General features: G+C 41.0%; 1 protein-coding gene across 1 annotated transcript in view; it reads left to right on the top strand.

Annotated features, from left to right (window-relative positions):
• clmna (calmin a) overlaps window positions 1-17487 on the top strand; it is a 44899-nt gene that overhangs the window by 14620 nt on the left and 12792 nt on the right. Inside the window, exons 2-5 of the mRNA XM_070842268.1 lie at window positions 9269-9330; window positions 15514-15609; window positions 15761-15844; window positions 15937-16029. Of these exons, the coding sequence (XP_070698369.1) occupies window positions 9269-9330; window positions 15514-15609; window positions 15761-15844; window positions 15937-16029 (335 nt within the window). The remainder of the gene's footprint in view (window positions 1-9268; window positions 9331-15513; window positions 15610-15760; window positions 15845-15936; window positions 16030-17487) is intronic.

Here is a 17487-nt window from a genome sequence, read left to right as displayed (position 1 = left end):
GTTAGAACACTTGCTGAAAGCTTTTCTTTTTCTCTTACATAACCATAACCTTAAGTGGTGTTTAGAAAAAGTGACCACAGTCCTGTCACATCACGTCTCGTTATGAATGTGTTCACCAGACGACGGTCTGAACACACTGCTTGTTTTCTTGAAGCCTATCCTTGCACACAGAGACGAAGGGGGCTTTCCTGTAATATGTGTTAAGATCAGAAGTAAGCCAGAACTTTTACTCAAAGCTGTTCTTCTTGATGCTTTGAGCGAAACAAGTTTTTCCATTTTAATTTGAAGTCCCCTCGTCTAAAGCAGCGGCTGTCCCTCTGTCACTCTGCAGCCTGAAGGTAGGGGACGTGGTGAAGAGTGCACATCTCATCTCATTTGTCACAGTTAGCCTGGACTAGCATTGTCATTTATTTGAAATCCAGCATCCAGAATCCAGAATCAGGCATGCTCTGACCAAGTGCAGTGTTTTGTCTGGTTAAGATGCTCTCTGCAGCTAGTCCCAAAGAACCAAAGCCAAAGATTGTTGAGCGATTAGACTCAGCACTATGCATCACCACTGCATGAACACCAGTAGAATGTGTGTTTTTGTAGTTTAAAGGACCAACAGAGTGGTGACTGTTCTTTGGAGAAATTTTATTTTCATTTTAAGAGTCTGTATGAGAGTGTGTATGCATAAAAACAAGCCATAAAAATGTTAAAAATCTTTCTTTTTTTAAAATTTTTTTTAAATAATTTTTTAGACCAGCATCAGCCCTAATCATACATATCAAATTTTAATTAGTTTTTTAAAAAATTAACCCTTAAATTGCCATGTTTTTGTCATGATGCGCATCATTTTATGGTCCAAAATACACAAAAAATACATGAAAAAAATTGAGAACTCTGAAAAATTCACCATCTTGCAAAATTATAAGCAATATGCATGAAAAACTGATAAAATATGCTAAAAATAAAAATCATAACACACTAGAAAGTGCTGAAGACCCTCAAAGGGTTAAGCTACGGCTCTTCACTACATGTGAATGTCATATCTCCAGCTGCTCAGCTCATATTTCAGGCCGTATCATCAGGTAGTGAACATTATTCTGGCTGCCATCAAAACCTGCAGGATTTTCCGCCCCTTTCAGCAAACAAACTTTTTTTTAAGCTTGTAGGCGCTTTCAGATGTTGAAAGGTAAACCCAAGAAGGTTTGATAACGGACTAGAAAGGATTTGTAACTGGATTAGAATTCAAATATATTTGGTCTAACCCCGCCATGCACATTGCACATCAAGTGTGCACGTAGCATAGCATACTGTAGAAAATATTCTTTCATAGCTCTTCATTAAATCCTCTTATTAATAGAATATTGAGTAGCAGCAAAATGCCCTCTATAAATATCTCGGGTGGTGAAAACGTTTAGTGCTTAAACTGGGATGTTGTGCCGGAGAAGGTTGGGAACCTCTGTGAGTGGGTGTTCTCTCGATGCTGCTGTAACGTTCACTTGGTGAGCAGTGGTTACCGTAGTTGCCATTGTGTTCGCTCTGCATTTGTCTGGCTTTGCTAGACTCCCTGTGCTTCTGCAGAGGTGGGTCAAACTTATACGTGCTCCATTGCCAACAACATAATTGTAAGTCTAGCCCTCAAGCCTTTAGGTCGAGATGATGTACTGAAAAAAAAAAGATCTCTCTTAAAAAGGAGATCTCAATCTCAATAAGACTCAGTAAAGTTTATGCTATAAGGCGTACCAGATCAAGCTTTTTGCCTGCACGATATAACAGAGCTATAGCGAATACAACGGATGCTGTGTGTCCCTGATATCCATCAACTCTCTTTCTGAAGGAATACAAGACAACTTGTGTGCGACGGTTGGGATTCGTAAAGCAAAGAGACACTGACGCCACAAAACCCCACAAAAGAGTCACTAATTGCCCGTGTAGTTTTTTTTTCCCTTGTAAATATGCCTCTATTTATAGCCTTCAAAGAGCTAATTGCCACTTGATTGTATTTGCATGCTCCCTGCGCCCTTCCCTCCACTTTTCTGACAACGAGAAACGCAATAAAGGAGTTGTCATGCTCAATGCATCATTTATGCACCAGTCAAAAGACTGCTGCAGCCAAGAGGACTTTGTGTACTCAGCTGAGCCTCTTCTGTTTGCATGGCAAATGAATTGGACCAACCCGAGGCTCCAAGTCAGAGAGGGCTTATCTTAGACTTAAGTCAGCCATGAATGAAATGGAGGTGAAGGATAATATCCTATGTTTGGGAACCAAGCATAAATCACTTTTCACTCCCCGTTCTGATGTTGGGATGTCTCCGATACGTTTGGTTTCAAAACACTTGATGTTGAACAGCAGTGTTGAGCATGTTGCATGTTGGCAGCCACCTGAGGTAAGATAAGAGAGACGTGTTTACGTCACACGGGGGAAATTTACTTGTTACAGCGACAGAGGAGACAGAAAAGGTGCAGAAATTAAGTGTCAGTAACAGAAGAAATGCAAAAACAAGGGATATAACAAAATATAAAAATCTCCCTCTATATATAATCTACTCACAAAACACACTAACAGAAATGAGTGGTGATAAAGTGCAGGTGGTGGCTGTGATATTGTCATAAGATTTATGTAACACTGTTATTAAACAGTCTGACAGCAGTGGGGATGAACGACCTGCAGTAACGCTTCTCCTCCTCACACCGTGGGTGTATCAGTCTGCTGCTGAAGGAGCTGCTCAGGGCCCCCGCAGTGTCATGTGTGTATATATATATATATATATGTATATATATATATATATATATCTGTTTGTGCCCACATCTACAGAAACCTTGCTTTATCTCACCCAGGATCAAGCCATTGCTCCCGACAAACCACCAGGCGCTGATTAAAAGGGAAGGGAAGATATATTTTTAAAACAAGATGATAGATACATAAAGTCATAAAGTTTTTTTTTGAATAGTTGATAGATGGATGAATTGATGGATAATTGATTGAATTTTGATATTCAAAAACGATCGCCCATTCCTACAAACCATATGGTTTCTTTGGTTTCTATTCCAAATACCCATTCTAACCAATCAGTGTCTGAATATAACAATTTGTTTTTCTCAAGGCCTGAAACTAATGGTGTGCTTTCAATCTTTAAATGGACTACTATCTACACTAAAACTGGATTCTGGGAATTAATTGCAAGTTATAAAGGGCTGTTGAAGTGGGTTGAAAACAATACAGTTCCATCCATCATCTTCCGCTTATCTGGGGTCGGGTCGCTTTCCAGCTCCTCCTGGGGGATCCCAAGGTGTTCCCAGGCCAGATGAGAGACGTAATCCCTCTCAGCGAGTTCTGGGTCTGCCCCGGGGTCTCCTCCTGGTGGGACGTGCCCAGAAAACCTCTAAGGGAAGGCCTTAGAGGTTACAATACAGTTGTCCCTACTTACATCGGTGGGATGGGCCATGTTCCAGGCCCCACCTATCTTCACAGTGCCAAGTCTTGGCTTGGTTCCAGCTATGCAAAGTGGATGCTTGATGAACTAAAAAGGCTTGCTGGTAGTACTGATGATGAGGGAGCCCCACTAATACATTCCACTGCACATAGACGCAATATCATTAATGGAGTTGGTTCTGTTGTGCTTGAACTTCCAGCGTCACAGACTGTTGGGTTCAAGGCCTGATTACTAAGTCACTGTTTGACACATGACACCTTTGCAGCTGGTTAACACATCATCATCATCAGCTCTCACCATTAAATTCAGACCCACGACATAATGAGTAGATTTTGATGATGGCAAAAAAAAGTACCAGCCGACACTATCTGATTGTCACTTTGTTCCCACTTTGGTTCCAAGTGTATTGCCATACCTCAGTGGGGAAAGATATTCATGAGCTCAATCTTGGTAACACAGAGACACTCACACAGTGTCATCAATGCATGCCAACAAATGAACAAGGTTTTATGAAATGGAAAATACTGGGTTGATGTTTTCCTGTGAGAGTGTGGTGGTGATGAGAGCTCATTTGCATAGGCAAAGATAGAGGTTGTGGGTTCGGCTCTCAGTGCAGCATTAACTATGTTCTTTTTCATTTGAACTAGATGTAGTCACAGCATTGTGACACCATGTTCATGTCCTCTACTCAAACATTCTTCTCGACTTGCCCAAAGAATGTGGGCTTTAATAAGATGTTAGTTTGTCTGTCAGTAGCTCGATCAGTTCTCAGACAAGTCCAACACATCAAAGGTCAAAAAACGTCTATCTTTGACAATACAGTAGTCCCTCGCTATAACGCGGTTCACCTTTCGCGGTCTCGCTGTTTCGCGGATTTTTTTAGTGCAATTTTGCATGCTTTTTTTTTTACAGTGTATGAACGCGCATTGTGTTCTGCGTCCTGATTGGCTAAGGGACTGTAGATCAATGTCGATCGATCTCCTCCGTGCCGTGTCTCTGTACAGTACAGAATGCGTTCGGCTTGCCAAATTTACAGAAATGTTCAATCGCTAGCAGTGTGACTTTTAAGTGCTGCCTGTTTGCGAGACAAACAAACAAGAGATAAATGTGAGAAAATGTGAATGCCTGTCTGAGAAAAGTGTCTAAACTGTATGGTGAGGGGTTTTACAGCCTTAAAATATATAGAATAATTGTAAAAAATAAAGCTGACTACTTCAATTTTGATAATTAATTGACCATTTAAGTTATGTTGTAATGCAAAAATGCCAAACACTGTGTGAGGGTTGTTTGTTGGGAAGGCGATAAGATCACATTAGGTATGGCCTTTTTTTTTTTTTTTTTTAAGCAGACAAGAAATGGGTATAGAGAGGGGGGGTGTGATAGGCAACAAACGGCCGGGGCTGGACTCCAAACCGAGCGTCTGCAGTGGTGCATGCCTTACCAGGTGAGCTAGTAGGATGCCCTGCATAGGTGTATTTTTCAACTTTGGACCGAGCCAGGCTAGCTGTTAACCCCCTGCTTCCAATCTTTATGTCAAGCTAAGGTAACCATGTCTTGAGCTCAGTACTCATCACACAGACACAAGATATATCACATCATGTAGCTCTCTGCAAGGAAGCAATCAAACATCAGTTCAGCCAGTCACTGCCCGGACAGTCCCCAACAAGGCTGTGTGCCAGAAGTCCGCACTGGGTCAGGCACATGCATTAAGTAATAGAATCATTAGTGATGCACTTCCATGCAGGTTACTGGGCAGAGTAGCAACTGCATCAGTGCTCCATGTTTGGTACACAAGATGCATTCAGGCACAGTACTGAGAGTAGGTCACTCTTTTTTTTCAGCGGTGCTCAGAGCCGAACAGACAAACACTGAAAAATACACTTAAAGTGTGATAAAATCCGCTTCAGCTCACATTTAGGCAGGTACAGTGTAGTGAAGGCAACACCTGAGCTGTTCCGCTGCCTGTGCGGATTCAGTGAAAGTATCTTTTCAACAATACAACAGTCTAACAAATACTCCAGTGCAGTTAGCATTTGCAGTTGGTATTATTAATGTGGTATTATTGTGCTGCTTTTGCAAAGACAACCGCTAGCAACCTGGCAGCTGTCCTATGAAAAAACAACTGTAAGAACCCCAACTTGAACCCACTGTATCTCAGTGCTGTGATTAAAAGCAGTATTACGCTCTAGTCACAAGCGTCACTTGGTTTTGTTTCTTGTTGGACAAATTTTCTCTAATTCTCAAACTATATGTGTGTCTGTGTGTGTGGCAATGGGGGGTTGCTCAGGAAAGCTACCAATAGCTACCGGGGAAAACAATCCTCTCCCTGGTTTGGTTGCGCAGTGGTTGATGCACTTCCTTTTGTGCCGTAAATTGAACCCTCATTTTCCTGGGAAATTGCATCCGGTTGCAGACAGAGCTGCATCGTGAAAGCGAGTCTTATCTAAACACAGACGATGTCATTATTCTACAGCCATTACAATGTGCCGTCAGAAGTTACTTCATAATGATAAGTTGAAGCAAAAAAAGTTGTGTACCTCTACTTTAATTAGACCGTAGTCACCCACCTATCTGTATCTGTACAAATTGCCAAACTAACAAGGCGATCCATACAGAGGTATCATTATGACTCTGTTAGATTAACTACACCTATTGTGTGATTCATTACATAATTGTCACTGTGGGGAGACATACAGTCAGACTTGTGAAATAAAAACACACCATGAGTTTAAAAGAAGCCCATTATGTGCAGTAGAAGTAAAGTCAACTGATGTCATTTTTCCGGCTATAGTGGAGCTCTGGTTTCTGTTAGGGAAGGACCGCTGAGTGCTCATTGGCTTCAGATACTTTTATGAAAGGTCACAGTATCCGGACTTGCTGGGATACATCAGAATATATCCTTCTGAATGTGCCTAAGTGGAAGCTCTTGTGATTTATTTTATGCAAGTGGCCAAGTGAGTAGTCACTTTACATTGTCACTCTGCGGTTGGTTGCCTGTTCTGGTGTCACAGAGGGTCTGCCGTTCAGGCCAGTCAGAACTCAGTGTCTTCCAAACTATGCTTTGGGTTTTCCGTTTATAAACCAATACACTTCCTTGGCCTCAGAATGCATCGTATGGTACCTGAACTCTACCGGCCTGGGAGTTTGAGGGTGCTGCACAATGTCTTATCTGCTCTTCTTGACGGAGACCACAGATGTTGTACCTGGAATCTGTTGGAGCCACTCTGTAGACGTTGGGTTTCAAAGCATCCATAGATCCCACATCCTCTGCATGTAGCCTCTACAAGGTTCTTAAGGGTCAGGCTCCATCATATCTTAAAGAACTCATAGTACCGTACTACCCCACTAGAGCACTGTTCTCCCAGACTGCAGGCCTACTGGTGGTTCCTAAAGTCCTCTAAAGTAGTGATGGAGCCAGAGCTTTCAGCTATCAGGCTCCTCTATCAGAACCCAGCCCCAGCATGGTGTGATGACTAATGCAGCCCCCAGGGCTGTAGCAGGGTTTAGCCCTCTAATGTTGTTTTATGATAGTGTGCTACTGTCATTTAGTGTGTTTGACGTTCGGTTAAAAATGGCGATAAACGTATTGCTTCTGATCAAAAATGGATGTATTTTCAGATACGCTGTTAGTTCGATCATTTGGTTTTGGTTGTACAACATGATTGAAGCCATTTATTCAGAAGCATTTGTCTTGTTTCATATTTGGGTCTATTGAAGCTTCAATCAATGCCACTGAGGACTAATGCCAACGACTAGTTACATTTTGTCTTCAGTGTGTTGCAGTAGCTGTCTCATCAGTGTTCTCAAACATGCCCTTTATTTAATTCATTTCTAATCTCGCTCATTTCTCCTCGGGCTCTTTCTCTCATTCCTTCCTTGTCATCTCATCGTCTTGTCATCCTCTTTCTCTTCTCTCACCTCCCTCTCCCCTGCCACCTCCCTCTGTCTGCTCCGACAGAGATTCATGCATTAAAGTGTCAGCTACGCTTCTTGAATACCAACCCAACTCCTGCATTGTGTGAGAACAGTGGGGGAAATTCTCTGCATTTGAGGCGCTTCCCTGTGAAGAAGCACTAGACAGGATAGACCGCTATGCCATTCAGTTCCATTCATTGGTCACATTAACAAATGAGTGGCTCAGCCCTCCGCAACTAAGTGGCCTATATGGACTGCATTTGTATTAATCTGTTTTGATATGTTAACCAAACTGACTTTGTAACGACGTAAATTGGCATAACTGTCTCTCTTAGTTTCCAAAAGTAGCAAATGCTTTGTCAAAATGTGTTGAATGAATGCAAGGTTCATTCATTTCCACTGGATGTGATAATGAAATGATGAAAAAAAAACATGGTCGATTTGAATTGAGAACAAGGAGACATGATACATTTGCATATGTCATTTTGTCACTAAGGGTCTGAAATATGTTTAGGTCCAAATTATACCACACGCCTCACTAAATCACTGTTATGTCGGATTATATTCTGAAATAATAAACCTTGGCAGAATCCAACTTCGAAAAAAAGCCAAAGACAAAAGTAGATATTGGCCAAAAAGCCTATGAATGTACATAATATGAGTGTGCTGCATCTATACTGTGTACATACATGTAGGGAAATAGAGATGTTTGACCAGTATTTAGTGGTAATAGTCAGTTTTTGTTCCATTACATTATGCACTTATTACATTATCCACACTTGGTGTGAGTTTGTACAGCAGCCGTAGAGGAAGAGGACAATTCCACCTGCCATGGTAATATCTTCAAAGCAATGCATTATTTAGTTTAATACATTTGGTAGACAGTACACAGGTGTTTCCACAGGATTGTCCTCTCAGGACGGACTGATGGACACCTGCCTCACTGTGTGAGCTGTGTGCTAACAGCTCTATCATTCTCAGTGGTTCATGCAGTTGGATTCCCATCATATCTGTGCCCACGTTCAGAAGAGCAGAGCAGACGTCCAATTAGTCCGAATGTGTGGATACCTGTGTAGGTGTGCAGGACCCTTCAAGTGTGGAGATTACTGCAGCTGGAGTGTGTCTTGTTAACGTTCTCACACTGATCCTCCAATGACTCTCAAAATGGCCTATATGAGCCTTTTCAGCACCCTCTATTGGACAGAGTGGGAACAGCCACAAGCACACAAATAACTCAAGCTACATTACATATGGGATTAAACGTTGTGAAACAGTTGCAGTCAGGTTAGGTTTAGACAGCAAAACTACTTGGAGTATTGTTTTTTTATTGTTAGGGTGAAAAAAAATGAGTACATTAGATATGAACAGACAGAAGTGGCATAAAATCAGTTGGTTAAAATAAAAAAATCCAACGTTGACTTTTGGTTTTACACGGGACACAAACCGTGGTCTCCAGGGTGGAAAACCCTGTGTTTGACCCGTCCATCCATCCTGACCGCCTCACTACATGGACTCCTTTCCTGCTTTGCTCCTGTCACAATAACGGTGGCCGCTAGAAGTCGTCAACACAAACACTTGAGCATCTTTACCCTCTTGAACACGCAACCAAGGTCGCTTTTTTCAAAAATATCAAAATACAGTGTTTGAGATGTTTTTTGTTTCTTTAATTGTCTGACTCATTGTTGATATCTGAGACTGGATTTTTCTGTTTTTGTCAGAGTATAAAAGATGGCAAGATAACAGAGTGAGAAAGTCTGTGGGTGTGTGTGTGTGGGGGGGGTGTGAGTTTGTGCCACTGTTTCCCATGCTTTGTCTTTGCTACGGTGATAAGCCTTTAGTGACAGGTGATGAATGCTCTCTTGCTTCCTCACACCCTCTGAGTACTTCAGTTTCCTGATGACTAAAATGTTTTTTCTTCTATTTCTGTGTTGCAGTTGAAAGAGAAGTAGTTCAGAAGAGGACCTTCACCCGCTGGATGAACCTACATTTAGAAAAGGTTTGTTGGTAGCATCATGAAGTGGTGGCTGCAGAAAATACACACAGAGGAAAAACAGTAATCATGGTCTTCACACTCAGTCATTACAGAGCTGCTCACTGAGCTTTTACTAGTTAGGTGGAACAAGACTATTTCTTTTATTGTCGCTCCGCCTCGAAACTCCAGTAGCTCCATCGTCTCCACAGACTGTCCTGTAGCTGACAGTACCCCAACATTCTAACTGTACGTGTCTTACATTGCAGCTGAGACACGTGCTGTTCATAAACAACAGCTGCGGTCTCTCCAGCTCGCTCTCTGAATTATACATGCGGTTCTGTGGAACTGCCTGTATGCAGCATTAAAGTTTCATTAGGCTGTAAAGTGTTAATGTGAGAGAACAGTGGCAAAGTTCCTTCTAGTTGGCCCAAGGAGGCAGTTTTCTTCTCCACACAGAGAGCTCTGACTATTAGATTTATTTTTTAACAGAAAAATGTCACATTAACAAGATATTTTGGTCACTGTTCTACAAAAAATAGAGAATAAGAGAATCCTGCTTCCTCAAAATATTTGTTTATGTGTTCGTATGAAATATATTGTGACCAATATATTGTTATTAGTCTTAGTCTTACACATCAGTATGTGCATCATTCACAAGTCATTGTCATTTTAGTTATTCTTTTTTCCATAAATAAACCCTAACAGACTCAAGTTCAGGCTTCAGATATTCTTGTTTCTGCTTCCTGGGCCCATTGATGTGATTAGTAGACAAAAAGTTTTCAAAAGGTTGCGACTAAAACCAATTTTTATTGTTGATTAGTCTGCTGTGTTTTTGCTGGATAAATCAATTTATTGCTTTTAGCGTTTAACACAATAAAACACAGTCATTTATAAATGACAGGTCAGTGTTGTGCTCAGTAGTCTACGTTACACAGTGGTGCCGAATAAATGTTGGGGTTTCCGCCATTTCTGGGGCAATTTGGCAATCGAAAATAATTACAATTATCAAAGATAATGAATAATTCTATTGATTGATGGGACTTCGTGTAAAGTTCACCTTGATTGGGGCACCACCTCGATAAACAGGGAAAAAGATAACCACAGCCAAAATGACCACAATGAGGATTTCAGAGTTCTTGGCAGAGTAGAGGTTGGCAGTATTCACTCTTGTACAACATTAAAGAAGACAGCATGTGGATTAAAACATTTATGAAAACAACATCAAACATACAAACAATCTAAGTGTGACTGTGAGGGTGTAGACATGTGAATATGCAAAGAAATGTAACACGGTGTGTGGGTCAGAGGCAGGCTAAGGAAAGCTAAGTGCTGTAGCTGTTAGCTTAGCTTTGTCTCTCAGTCGAGGCCTATTGTAAAACTGTATGTGTGAGTGTGTAGATAAAGGTTCCAGGTTAGGAGAGGATGGTTAGTCTATAGACTCTGTGTCTGTGTGAGCAAACTAACATCAACTAAACTTTATGGCTGCACAGTGAACTATAACAAAAAAACAGTTCTTCCTTGATCTTTTTAACAGACTACCTGTGTCAGTCAGGATGCAGGGAGAGTTTCATCAAATATGACAAAAAGCTATTTTTTTTTGTATAACGCACCTACTGAACCGGTGTAGAATTCAGTTCCTCAGACAGCTTGTTACACAGCCGAGGAGCTCTAACAGCACATGCTCAGTCCCCTATATAGTCCAACAGGTCTTCAGTTTGGTGTTACTGCTCAAAAAGTATTCATTGGTTATAAAAACCAAGTATATCTTCAGATGATTGACCATCATTTTATCTGGACTAGAAAGTTAGTTGACCGTCTGGCTGATCTAGTACCAGTACCAGTCCATAAAACTAAAGCATTTGTGTCCTTCCCTCACTAATGTGCAGTCTGTGTTGAAATTGTCATGCCCTTGTCTGACTCACAGTGTTTCTGTGGAAGCAGACTTCTGTAGACTGTGCAACTGCTATCTTCTATCTGTCTTTCTAGTATGGTTCAGTGCCCAACTAGAAGTGAGTCAGGGTGAGCTTTGAGTCTGAGCGTCAAAGTGATCAAATCTTTTGTTTTCTCTCATACAATGAGCCTCTCTTCTCTTACTCACTGTTTGGCGCTGCATCAAATCTCTGACCCAATAATTGACAATGACACATTTGTCTCCTTTCGTCCTGGAAAGTTACTGTCACTTTAGCCCCGCCACCATTCATCCACTCACCATGTTCAGACAAGTTCACAAATGCCTGAGAAACTGACTTGTTGTGGTGACAGGGCTAAGTGTTTGATCAGGCAGTGGATTACTGACTGGTTTTTAAACATAAATCCTCATAGTTTGCTCTGGAGTCAAGTTTTTGTCAGTATGAGCATCTCCATATGCTGCATGTTCTCTATTGGTGAGGCTCCAGCAGTGAGTGTGAGAGGAACATGGGCACAGGTTTGACTTGCCCTATATATTATCTGTAGATAACATATTACTGTAAATGTCACAGGATCTCTAGATTTTCTCGACCTAATACCTTGGGTCCATCTCAATTTAGCCAAATTACCCCTCCATATAGCAATTTTCATTTAAATTCAAGAAACGTAAAGTAATTCATGGGCACCACTGACTACGTTTACATGCAGAAAATATTCCAGAAATCCAAAAAATGACAATACTCCTTCTAAGCTGTTTACACAGACGGTACCACTAATATTCCTATTTACATGCAGCCATGTATGTAATAGTTGTGCGTACGTGGTGGAGTGGAACAGCTGTTGCCACTGGTGCCAGTTTTCCAGCAGTGGAAAGTTTCCTCGCTCCTTGATTCCTTCAAAGACCTCTTGAAAAGTTGGCATTGCAATATTTGTCCCTAACAATCACCTGTTGATATCCAGGTCTTTGTAAACTGTTGGCTAGTTGATTTTTTTTCCAACACACAGAGTAGAGAGAACAGTCAAGAGGTGTCTGGGAAAAGCACCAACTGAGACGCATATTCTGAATGTGCTGTATAAATGTCCTGAGTAACATCAGTGTGTCCTACGTGTCTAAAAATGCTGCTTTCAGAATAAGGCCTAATTTGGAATATCCAAACAGAATATGCTGTTTAAATGACCCCTATCAAATTTGTAATATTGCCATACTCAGAACGATATTATATAATATTTGTGTGCTCATTTATATTTATTTTATTACTAAAACCGCAACTCAACATTTAACCACGAGATGTTATTCTTGTTTTCCTCTCTTTATATTATCAGTCCATATCAGTCAGTGGTGGTCCGCAGGGTCCGCTGCCAGTCAAAAACATGTTCTTGATGAGTCAAGAATACGAGCAGTTTATGCCGTGACCATACATTTTAACTCATTTCTCCTCCGATCCTGAAAAATCATGATGTTTGTCAGTTATTAAAAGTGAAAGCAGCTCAAATGTTTCTGTGAAGACGAAGACCGCTCCGCCTTTCCTCACTGTCACTGCCACATCCTGTTCAACATTTCTCATCCATGACAGTGTCCTTAATAGCAAAACAGTACGGTGGACTATCGTTGAGGCCACTAGATTGAATTATTTCAGTTTTAAAACAATGTCTGTTTTTCATAGTGGAAGCTGCGTCATTAGCACTGAGCCTTATTCACCACTTATATGGAGACGAACCTGCTTTGCAGTACTTTAAAAAAAGAAAAAAACTTGGATTATTATTATGATATAATGATGATATATCGTTTACATACTGAATGTAATCATAGACATAAGAGGTTTTATTGTCATTGTGCAACTGTCACTGTGCAACAGCATTACAACGAAATTACGTTGGTACGTCTGGACATCAAGTCTAAAAATTTATATATATATATATATGAAAATAAATATCAATATAAAAAAAAGGTGGAGGGACGAGGACTACATAATCGCAGATGTCACATCCAAAGACGAAATAATTTCACAAGCTAAGTAAGTCAGCTACATGTAGTGCCATTTCTTGTTCAGCTGAACTAGATATTTGATTTATGCGTTATTTATATCCTTTAAAGAAAAGTACACTGTGTTGTGGGCATGTTCAACTGTTGTTTTTGGGCTCTCATCAGTTGGCATCATTCCATTTAGAATTACTGCCAGTCGGCTGCAACCCAAATCCAAACAGCCTGCATCTTTTGAGAAAAGGCTTTTTATAGCCTAAGACTGTAAAATGTGAAGTTGCTCATTTAAATTTATTCTTAAAAGAATATGTGGCTGAGGATCTTTATATGTAATTACCTTTCTTAAAACAATAAGGCACTCAAACGTTGCGCCTCCACTGTTTCTCAGTTTAATTGTTTATCCACGTCACATTTCATTTTTGCTCTTGTCGCCTTCATATATTTCATAGACCTACACCTCATTTGTTTATCCATGGTACAGTCCATATTTTCTTTGCATAGTCAATATCTTATTTCAAGTTTCTTCAGCCATCAGCTCGCTCACAGAGCTAAACCAGACACATTGTTAGAAAGGCTTCGACCGAGCAAGTAAAACATTTCAGTGTGAAGATTCTCCGTGGCTCCTGCTGTGTAATACCAACCTTTGAGCCTTGACCTCAGAGCACGTTTGAAGGCCTGTAATTCAGCATCATAAGCAGCTACGCACACAGGACCAACTGAGAGCCTCAAACTTCATAAACTATAATTCCCTAGAGCTACACCATGCAGTTTAAGACCAATCAGCACCACAGTTGTAGTTGTCAGTTTAGGGTCATAAAGGATATATATACTGAATATATGACATACCTAGTGCACCATAACTAGTAATTACACTGCATCTAGATTATCTATGTTGAGAAGAATAACATTTGTTGGCTTAGGTCCGATATTATGTTAGTGTTTTAGAAAAGGAGGCAGTTCTCTCACTCTACAAAGAATCAGAATCAGAATTCCTTTAATAATCCCCAGGGGGAAATTGCTTTTTCTTACACACAGCTCCAAAAGAATAAGAATAAACTTCAAACACAAAAGTAAATCAGGTGAGTCCAGAGTCCAGGGTCCTCTCCTCTCTGGTGAAACAGTTCACGTACCCGGGCGATGGCGGAGTGGATGACGTCACACGCCGAAGTCACCATGACAACATGTAAAGTAGGGTTGTAAAAAGATATGTTTATGAACTGCATCAAATATCTAGTCTAATGACATAATAGTATTATAGTGCATTAAATGTTTTGGAACGTAATGCAAAGCTGACTGCGTTCACCTCCATGGCTGCGTTCACCTCTGTGGCTGCGTTCACCTCTATAGCAATGGCTCATTGATAATGAGCCCCAACTTTCTTGGCTGCTTTTGCCAATAGAAACGGACAGCAAAAATTCGTTGTTTTCAGAAGCGAGGATGAAATAATTCAAACTGTTGGCCTTAACGATAGTCCGCCGTACCATTTAGCTATCAAAGGCACTGTTTTCCAACTTGTTTTCCTCTTTATAGAGTAAAATGATGTACAGTTGTAAGAGAACAAGTTGTCATGAGGACTAAACAACCCAGTACAGGAAAATAGAATCTCAAAGAACTATTTAGATTGACTAGAGCTAGTATATTCGCAGTTTGCTTGCTTGTTAGTGGTAGACAGTTAAACAACTAGCCTCACCAAGCCTGTTGTACCGTTCACAGTGAAGCACAGATGAACTCAGCTGTGTCAGTTTGGAATGTGAACTGATACACTAGTTGTTTTTCCTCTGTTCCTGCTCAATGTGTGTTCAGCCAGCGGCAAATACATGCATCATTTCCAAAGGAACTCTGAGACCTGTATAATTAAATGCATTAGACGTCACCACCAGAAACCAGAGGACTATTAACCAGGGCTGAAATGTGGACGATACTTTGTCTCCTGTCTTTCTTGCCGCGGTCGCCTCCTCTCCCCATCCCCATTTGGAGGTGTCATTCATGTCGTGGATGAATGAAAGCAGACGGGGTTGTGCGGCACATGAATAATCTATCATTAATCAACAACCAAACTTAGAATGTTCAGAAGAGCTGTGGCTTGGTAAAAATTGGGCCCGCTATTTATGGGGCAAAAGGATCTGTCATAACCTGTGCTCATTGTCACTGAAGTGCCCCTGTAGTGTCCTAAAGGGGTGGGGCAGAGGCCAAACCCACAGGACGTGATATTTGCCCAACAGAAATGACTAGAACAAAAGAGTAAATAAATCACTAATAACTGAAGGTCTAACTCTCACCTCTCTCTCTCTTCCCTCTTTCTGTTCCTCCATCTTCAGTGTGACCCACCCATTGAAGTTGATGACCTTTTCCGGGACATACAGGATGGACACATCCTCATGGCCCTGCTGGAGGAGCTCTCCGGCTGCAAACTGGTCAGACTCTCACTTTGTACCTACAGCTGCACTGTGTTGTTTATAATAAGCCCATTAACCAGCTCCTTAATTAGAACCAGTAGCAAGAGTGACTGTGCTAGCTGCCAGTTTTTATTCTACTTAATATGTTTCTGGCCGAATCCTTTTCCAGCTTCACGGATTTAAGAAGTCCGCACATCGTATTTTCAGACTCAACAACATCGCCAAGGTCCTGTCTTTCCTGGAGGAGAGAAACGTGAGTGCCGCGACAGATAGCATGCAGACACGTTTGCTTACTGCTCGACGACCGTCTGAACTGTTAACACACGCCGCACTTCGTGTCCTCAGGTAAAGCTGGTCAGCATCGATGCAGCTGATGTTGCCGATGGAAACCCTTCAATCGTCCTGGGACTCATCTGGAACATCATCCTCTTCTTTCAGGTATTTTTTTTTTTTTATCTCTCCTCTCATGTTATACCTCTTCACCCGTTCTCATCTGTACTTTTGAGTTTCCATCTCCCCGCCCCCCCTTTGTCTTTGTCACTCAGAATGAGGTCAAGTGTGGTCTACTTCACAGCCTGTGGACTTTCCATTGACAAAAGCCCAAAGTGCAGCCCACTGGGTACTTTATGTAATTCCAGACTGCGGTTCAATGCTTTGGACAGACACCATGAGGGAACAATTATCTGTGCCGTTCACAGACTGTCCTCTAATTTTGGAAGAATTTCACTGTATGAAGCTGTCTGCAGCGGGATGAATGGTAATAATGAGCTTTTCTGATAGCCCCTTACAGAATATTGGTCTTGTGGAACTGATGGGTGACCTCACCGGTTTGCTGATGAAATGAATCCATCGCAGTTATAACTAACCTCAGTGTTGCACTCCTACAGAGGCAATGTGATGTTGGTTTTGATAATAAGTCCTGCAGTGTTTCAGTTTGGCCGACTGAATTGCGATACGCATCCCCAGTTTGTGACACAGGCTTTCGTTGCATTTGTAGACTTCAAGTCTGACCATCAACAGTTATTTTCACAGACTTAAGAAGCACTCATCTGGAACATTACACAACTGTTTTCACAGGCTGAGTAGGGCCGACTGTGATTTGTAAACTAATCTTTATGTGTGTGATTTTCCCTCTTAAGACTTAAGGGGTCACAACAGTGTCTGCAATCACAAACAGGTCGTTTATAGAAATCTTATATTTAAATGAAAAGTCATTCTGAAAAAACAACTTTTGATGTATTTTTTTATAAATGTTATAACTGTACTGTAATGGAGAAGAGAAGAGCTCAAACATTCAAATACATTTTGGAATTAATTTTAAAACTGTAAAGCCATGTGACATAGGCCCTAAATTAAATCAACTTAAATTAAATTAAAGAACTTAATTATTGTAGAACAAGAGCACCGGCTATAATTTAAACTATCATTTAAAACTCTTTTTAATAATAAAGGGTTATTTTGTTTGTGCTACTGTGAGCAAATGAACAGAAGCAGAGCTTCAGCAGGAAATGACGCACAGACTTTCGCAGTTGGGAGAAGGTGGCCATTTTGGATTGAATTTCACTTTGTAGTGCATTTTTGGTGATGCGGAAGGGTTGTAAATCGTGTCCGGATGTTGTAAATTGACATCCAAGTGGATGTTGCAAGAGGGCTCAAACGTGCCCCCTACAATATTTCAACAAAAATGCAGCCCCCATGCCACGTTTCAGCTAGATGTACGAAAAAAAAAGACTCCAAGTGCCATAACCTAAACCCAACAGGAAGTTGGCCATTTTTAGTGAAGTGTGAAAACTAATGTTTAGCTATTCAAAGGGGTTGTAAATGGACGAACTAGTCCAAGGGGTTTATCAAACCCACGTGCACAGCTGGATGCTTCGTTGATTCAACTCAAGACAG

Source organism: Pempheris klunzingeri, chromosome 13 (assembly GCF_042242105.1).
Source record: "Pempheris klunzingeri isolate RE-2024b chromosome 13, fPemKlu1.hap1, whole genome shotgun sequence".
NCBI classification, from domain to species: domain Eukaryota; kingdom Metazoa; phylum Chordata; class Actinopteri; order Acropomatiformes; family Pempheridae; genus Pempheris; species Pempheris klunzingeri.
The sequence above is the reverse complement of the archived record's forward strand: the minus strand, read 5'-3'. Positions and strand labels throughout refer to the sequence as shown.